Consider the following 7,598-nt stretch of genomic DNA (forward strand, 5'->3'; position numbering starts at 1 on the left):
TGAACCAACTTTCCAAGCGCAACCATATATTAACTAGCAAATTATCTGCTTTCCTAATTCCCCTATAGCCCCAAGAATAATTACCTTGTAATGTAACAGTTTTACATGTTTCCATAGGCGAAACTCCCTGAGCATTATAAAGTTTAGCAAGTAAAAGTTGGGGATTATTATCAAGCCTCCAGGCCTGCTTCATTAAGAAAGCATTGTTAATAGTAGAAATTTTCCTAACACCCAAACCACCCATTCCTTTAGGAAAATGGAGAATTCCTTTTCAAACCCAATCCATGCCTTTTACACCATGTTTTGCCCGGCCCAGAAAAAACCAGCAATCAATGAGTCAATCTTATTCGCTATGCTCTGTGGAATTTCCAAACAATTAATTCAGAATATGAGAAACCGTTGAAACAACCACAAAGTTGATAAGAATTAGTGTCTGTTGTTGTGACAAAGAGATGACATTCCAAGACGTTAAAAGATGAGCTACTCCATCAATAAGGAAATGAAAATGCGGGCTCTTCTTTCCAGTAACATCTATAGGAACCCCTAAATGAGGTTGAAATTGGTTCACCTTAGGCAAACTCAAAACCAGGTTAAACCTTTCCCAATCCTCGGAATATGTGTTAGGGCTAAATTTTACAAAGGATTTTTGTAAATTCAGTTGCTGACCTGAAATACTACAGAAGCATCCAAATATTGACAAAATATTTCCACAAGCTGGGTCTGTAGCTTTGGAAAAAAATAATCGCATCATCAGCAAAGAACAAATGAGAAATGCTCGGGCCCCTCATAAACATTTTAATACCCTGAAACAATTTCATCAAAGTTGTACATTGGAGATTGTAAAGCAAAGTTTGCATGCAACTACAAAAGAATCGAAGAATCATGATACTACGGGAGTACTTCGTTAATATGACAATAGAACACAATTCTATTTTGGTAATATGTCCCAAAAATAATCAATACTCGCAATAGTTGATAGAACACAATTCTATTTTGGTAATATGTCCCCAAAATAATCAATACTCGCAATAGTTGATCAATAGTTTTAGGAGCAGAGTTGAATATTTAAGGAAATAAATAAACTACTTTGTAAGTTGCAAGTGGATAAATTGGGATATTTTTTCTATTGTTTTACAAGAACAATGAGTCTTTTATATTTGTTGGTGAATGGGGGAGTTTGGGGTGTCATTTTTTTCATAATTTTTTTTTTCTTTTTGACGGGATTTCATTTAGTGATGTGAGGGTGTGGATGGAAGAGCACCCATCTGATGTCATATTTTTCATTATTATTGTTGCACAACTTATTAAATATTTATGGGGGCCATTGGAGAGAGAGAAATAATAAAACAAGTGTGTACCCTTTTTAAAAAAAAAGTATTGCAAATATTTCGAAACGGTCCAAAAAGGCAAGTGTTGCGAATATTCTAGAATGGATGGAGTACGAATAATTCCTATCCCTCTTCATGCATAGTGAAATACGAAATTTGTGTCAGCCTAATGGTTAGAGTTTGTACGTGTGTCCACCATGAGTCCATGACCTTAAGCTTGTGTTAGCCTATTGGTTAGAGGTCGTTTGTGTTAGGCTAGCAAAATTAAGATAATTACAAATTAAGCTATAGTACGCATAAATAGATGGGGTATGTAATTTGAACAAGGTAAGTAAGTTGGGTCTGGGAGTCATACGTAATTCATACAAAATAGAGTATAAATTTCCAGGCCAGTTTAAGAATTAGTATGTAGTTTTACATGTGATTAGTGGAAGTGATGGTTTCTATGATATATTGACCACCTTGCGCTTACAGTTACACGTACTGGTTGTTTCGATCTGTAAATGGCTTAGGTTGATACAGGTGCTAATCTTATCGTTCCCACAGTTGTTTTATGATACATGTACGTTTTTCTCAAGTTTGTTAATTAATTTACTTGCCGTGAAATTGGAATCAATTGTCCAATTCTACTTTCCTGGCATTATGCCCATCAATAGCTACAAAAGATTTCTAGGAATGATCACTAGTTTACGTAAAATAAAGCTAGTTTACTTCTCTGTTATATAATTAGACAATTGACTCTTAGAGTATATTTGAAGGTTTCATGCTTTAACCTAACTTGCAGTACATATATCATATATGTTGTAAATTCCTCAAGATATCACCAATGCATAGAGCATTAGAGCCGATTAAGGACAACGATGATCAAGCCTATGGCACACATTTGGGAACCGAACACCTGCATCTGCATGTATACCATGAATAATATATGCGAAAATGATAAAGGTCGTAACATGCGACCTTTAAGCCTTGTCATAATGATGACATGACAATGCTTACGTGTCATAATTTAAATTGAAAACTAAAATATTTAAATTATATAATCGATCTATTATACATGTTTCAAAAAAGTTAGAAAAATCTTAATATTCTAATTTGTTTCCTTATTTATATCGGTTACGTTATTTACATATTTTTATAGTAAAAATATTGAATTGATACTCCGTAGTAAAAATATTCTGATGACACATAGTATACGTAGCGCCTATATGCACCAATTAAATCACAACACGTAAGATTGTGACAACTAAATGTTATCGCAACTTGCGACCTTTATCATCACCCTAATATATGAAGGGTCTAGCAATTTGGATGGTAGGCTGGTAGCTTTAAGTAATACAAGAACCCTCTTTCGTAAATTAACTAATTGCTTAATTGTGATATGTTAGATTGATTTATATTTTGCAGTATATAGCGCTTCCTCTCCGGAGAGCTGGACTCCAAAGAAGTTGATGAGGTCCACACATGCAACTCTGTATACGCTGTCATGGAGAAGATCTCTTAAATTGTACTCGTAGTTTCTACTTTTTTATAACTCAATGCGAATGAGTCACAAGAGCATTACAAATTACAAATTACAAATTACAAACGTGGGAGAGATATTCCAACATGTGATTTATCATCAATCTTTACCAACATCTATCATCTCTATTATTTAAGTACAAGTGTTAGCAATGTTGTTTGCGTATACGTATAAGAAATGTAGATGGATTATTTGAATACAATTTTAAATTGACTTTGCAATCTTTGCCAACTAATGCCAAGCTAGAGTGCCAATTTACTACGTTGAGTTTTTGCTAAGATTCCTTGCAATTATTCAATACTCCAAGTACTATTTTATTAATTATATAGTCAACACAAAATAATAATAATAATAATTAACGATACAATTATAACATTTATATATAACATTGATCATCTCAGCTCCTCTCTTATTCTGGTTTTTACAAAAATAAAAATAAAAATAAAAATAAAAATAAAATGAAGGTGATAGACAAGATCAAGGCAGCAGAAGCAGAGAACAAAAGCCTCTTCTCTTTCGAATATTTTGCTCCAAAAACCGAGAATGGTGTTGAAAATCTGTTGGAAACAATGGAGAGAATGGTGGTTCAGGTTCATGCACCTTGTTTTTGTGACATTACTTGGAGTACTCCTACTGCTAATGTAACCATGGAAATAGCCAACCGTATGCAAAATAGTGTTTGTGTTGAAGCTATGATGCACATTACATGTGCTAATATGCCTGTTGAAAAGATTGATATTGCTCTTGATACTATCAAGTCTAATGGTTTGCAAAATGTTCTTGCTCTTCGCGGTGATCCTCCTCCTGGAGAGGATCAATTTGTTCCTGTTGAAGGCGGATTTTCTTGCGCCCTCGATCTCGTATGTTTTCTTTTTTCTCTGATCCGACGCAAAAGCAAAAGCAAAAGCAAAAGCAAAAGTTAGGATAATCTTCTCTCATTACCAAATTATCTAAAGACATAAAATATGATTAAGGGTTTTGTTTCCATACGTACGGAGTAATAGATCAGATTCAGATTTGATGAATGGTTAAGTTTTCTCAGGTTAAGCATATGAGGAGCAAATATGGGGATTACTTTGGTATTGCTGTTTCTGGTTATCCAGGTAAGTTTTGCAACATTCCTTGATTTAATTTTGCACATTTTTTTGTAATTCACATTTTGGTACAAATTTGAAGTTGTTTATTTAAGAATACAACACAATTTACGCGATTTAAATGGGGTGAAATTATCTACATGATCATATATTATCTGATTTATTGTTATATGTTTTAAAATAATTCAGAGGCACATCCTAGTGTTTTTGGACCCGATGGTGTGGCGAGTCCCGAAGCATATGCTAGTGATTTGGCTTACTTGAAGAGAAAGGTAATCATATATCCAATCTACCTTTGTCCAAATTAATGTGCTACATACACCAATTTAGTAATGGACATGCAACTGGACTAAATTTGTAGGATTTGATCGATAATGAAAAACTTTCGATCAGATTTAGACTTGACAAAGTCCAATTTAGTTATTTAATTTACACCCCTACAAAACAAGATATAAAATAGTCATTTTGATAAATAAAATTGTTATTTGATAAAAGATCTTAAATTATGACACTATCATATATATATAAAGTATATTCCATATAACACATGTATCAAATGGACTAATTTGACAATTTTATTTACCAAAGTGACCGTTTTTAAAATTTATTTACCAAAGTATTTACTAAAATGACTATTTTGACTTTGAGGTAACTCTCATTAAACCTATATGATTTGGTTTTTTTATTTATTCATAGAAACCGGTCTAATTTGGGTTTGTTTACTTCTTAAAATTTAAAAATAGTCATCTTGGTAAATACGTCGATCTTTACTGCGTTTATGCTCGCCCTAATAGTGGATTTCCACGGAATTTAATTTACTTTTCTACTCTTTCGTAATGTTGTTTAGTCGGCTTATGTCAAAAAAAAAAATAAAAAAAAATAACAGGGGATTTCCACGAATGGCTTAGGTCGATGCGGGTGCTGATCTTATAGTGACGCAGCTATTTTTTGATACGGATATTTTTCTCAAATTTGTTAAAGATTGCCGCCAAATTGGAATCACTTGTCCAATTGTTCCTGGAATTTATCCCATCATAGACTATAAAGGATTTTTACGAATGACTGGTTTATGCAAAACAAAGGTACTTGTATTTACTTTTCTATTAGACTATATGTTGTATACTACGAGCCTACCAGTAATATAACTAACTTGTGTATGTGTTTTTGGCTTAAAAAAATGTTGGTACAGATTCCTGAAGAGATCAGTGATGCATTGGAGCGAATCAAGGACAACGAAGATGCAGTGAGAGCCTACGGTATTCGTCTCGGAACAAAAATGTGCAAGAAGATTTTGGGCAGTGGAGTCAAACACCTACATCTTTATACCTTGAATAAGGAGGAGTCTTCATTGAGAATATTGATGGTTAATTACTTCTCATACACCCTCCCTCTTTTATATAATCAACTGCTTGGTTGTACGTAACGCAGCCACATAAGTCTGTGTTAAATACGGGCCTGGGCCGCACCCGTCACCAAGAAAGAGAGTCCTCTTAACAAGATCGTAGGAGGTTCCACCTTAAAACCATATTGCAATAAGGGGAGTAGTCCCTTGGCCTTATTAAGTGATTAATTCTCTTCTCTTTTGTCAATGTGGGACTCTCACACGTGATGTTTCATAGGTCAGATCTTAACAGTCTGTCAATTAAGGTCATTGGTCGGTTACCGATCCATTCTAATCGGATAATGTTTTGTGCAGAGTCATTGTGCCCATATGAATTAAACTAGTCTTGCACGCGTGCGAAAATATATAAGAAAGCAAATTACGTAATTAAGTAGAAAAAACTTAGAACATATTACATGCACCCGGGTGCACCGTACACCCTCTTACATTTTCTCTTTACATGTGAGGAGAAAATGTTGATGGGACCACTAATAGGCATAAAAATACCCTTGAATGCACGGTGCTCCCGGGTATACCTAATCATCATTTTCAGAAAAAACTATTCAGAAAGCTTCTCTAAAGAAAAAGTAGACATCAAAAACATTGGAGGATGGATTTTTATTATGTGCGTTTGATTGAATTTTGTTTAAAAATATGTACTACAATACTTCCTCCGTCCCGGAATACTCGACCCGATTTGACCGGCACAGAGTTTAAGGGACTTAAATTGACTTATTTAATTTAATAGGTAGTAGTTGATAGTGGGTATTATTTTAATGTAGTTAGTGGGAAATGTGTAAAGGGGTGGGGTTGGGGGAGATCGAGTAAGGGTTGAATTTTTAATTATTTTTTGTATGGAGTAGGGGGTAGGTGGGTTAATAGGGGTGGAGTGAGAAATAATATAATATTGTTAGAATATTTCCATTTTTAGAAACAGTTCAAGTATTAAGGGACGGCCCGATAAGGAAAACAGGTCAAATATTCCGGAACGGAGGGAGTATGATTTATTATGACGTGACAATGTCAAAATGTGGCATAATAAAGTACTTGAAAGGAAATTTAAAACTAAATTATGTGATTAATATGGAGTATATTTAGCTGTGTTAAATATTTGATCGAGTGTGACTTTATCTTTTTTTATTTTTGACTTTTTATCGACTGTGTTAAATTTGATTTACTGATTTCCTTTATATTTAGGATACCAAAAAATCATTTATGATAATGACTTCAAGAATTTCCTTATGCAATAGAGAAGAGATGCATAAACATTGTTTTTATAGTCATATTTATAGGATTTCGTCGATAGGATCGGATCAGTATTTAACGGCCTAAATATTTGTACGTGTATATATGTTAATTTATAAATAATTTTCTGGTTTTGGATTCTAGAGTTCTAAAATAACTCTACAAGGTAGAGTTTGAGCATTATCAACCATTGAATGAAAAATCAATGTCTCGTATATTATCTTTCGAAAATTCCCCCTATTTTTTCTCAACAATATCCTCCCTGATTTCCCCTTCCCACTAATATGAGTCATTGATTTGAAAATGTATGGTTTAGATACAACTTTACTTTGTAGGATTTTATTGAAACTCTAGAGGATCCAGACTCTAATTTTCTTCTCTATAATTATTGTAGAATCTTGGATTGATTGAAGAGTCCACAATTCCAACGCCAATATCGCAGCTTACTCCTCAAGATGCGCCAGTGAGCATTCCCACCTCGGCGAGGATGGACTCTGAAGATGTAGAGGTCCAGAAAACTCTGTATTTGTAGCATTATAGATCGTCTTCATAAGCTGCTTTGATCCTTTAATTAATATAACTGTCATTAAAACTTTTCTTATTCTTCCCCTACCAACAATATTTATTTCTTGAATGTAAAACAAATGATGTACTTAGGCTCCGTTCTGTTCAACTTATTTTGTTTGAATTTATATGAACTTTTCTTAACTTATTTAAACTTATTTTATCCGAAAAAATTATTTTGACTGAAATAAACTTATTTGTGTGTTAAAATATCTGGAAAAAACTTATTTTTCTGAAATTATATTATCTGAACTTAACTGAACTTCTATTATCTGAACTTAACTGAAAAATAATTTTATCTGAAATAAGTCAAAATAACTCGAACAGAACAGAGCCTTAACTATTACTGGTTGACAATTTAAGGATCTTTAACACAAGAAAAAAAATGAAATGAAAAAGATTCCATGCGATTCTGTCAGCGTAATATTAAACTTAGTATTTTTGAATCAAAAAAAATCTTATTT

The 7,598-nt window shown here is 33.3% G+C and overlaps 1 protein-coding gene across 2 annotated transcripts; it reads left to right on the top strand.

The window, feature by feature from the left end:
- Positions 1-3,249: 3,249 nt before the first annotated feature.
- Positions 3,250-7,312, top strand: LOC110794973 (methylenetetrahydrofolate reductase (NADH) 1). Of its 2 annotated transcripts, XM_021999947.2 has the most exons (6): positions 3,252-3,710; positions 3,893-3,953; positions 4,134-4,216; positions 4,853-5,026; positions 5,134-5,307; positions 6,965-7,309. In XM_021999947.2, the coding sequence occupies exons 1-6, from the start codon at positions 3,309-3,311 to the stop codon at positions 7,100-7,102; spliced, it is 1,032 nt and encodes a 343-aa protein (XP_021855639.2). In that variant the 5' UTR covers positions 3,252-3,308; the 3' UTR covers positions 7,103-7,309. The 2 variants fall into 2 exon arrangements, with proteins under 2 accessions (XP_056697208.1, XP_021855639.2); XM_056841230.1 differs by lacking the exon at positions 4,853-5,026 and having other exon boundaries at positions 3,250-3,710; positions 6,965-7,312.
- The last annotated feature ends 286 nt before the right edge of the window (positions 7,313-7,598 follow it).

This window comes from Spinacia oleracea, chromosome 3, assembly GCF_020520425.1.
Source record: "Spinacia oleracea cultivar Varoflay chromosome 3, BTI_SOV_V1, whole genome shotgun sequence".
In the NCBI taxonomy this organism is placed as follows: domain Eukaryota; kingdom Viridiplantae; phylum Streptophyta; class Magnoliopsida; order Caryophyllales; family Amaranthaceae; genus Spinacia; species Spinacia oleracea.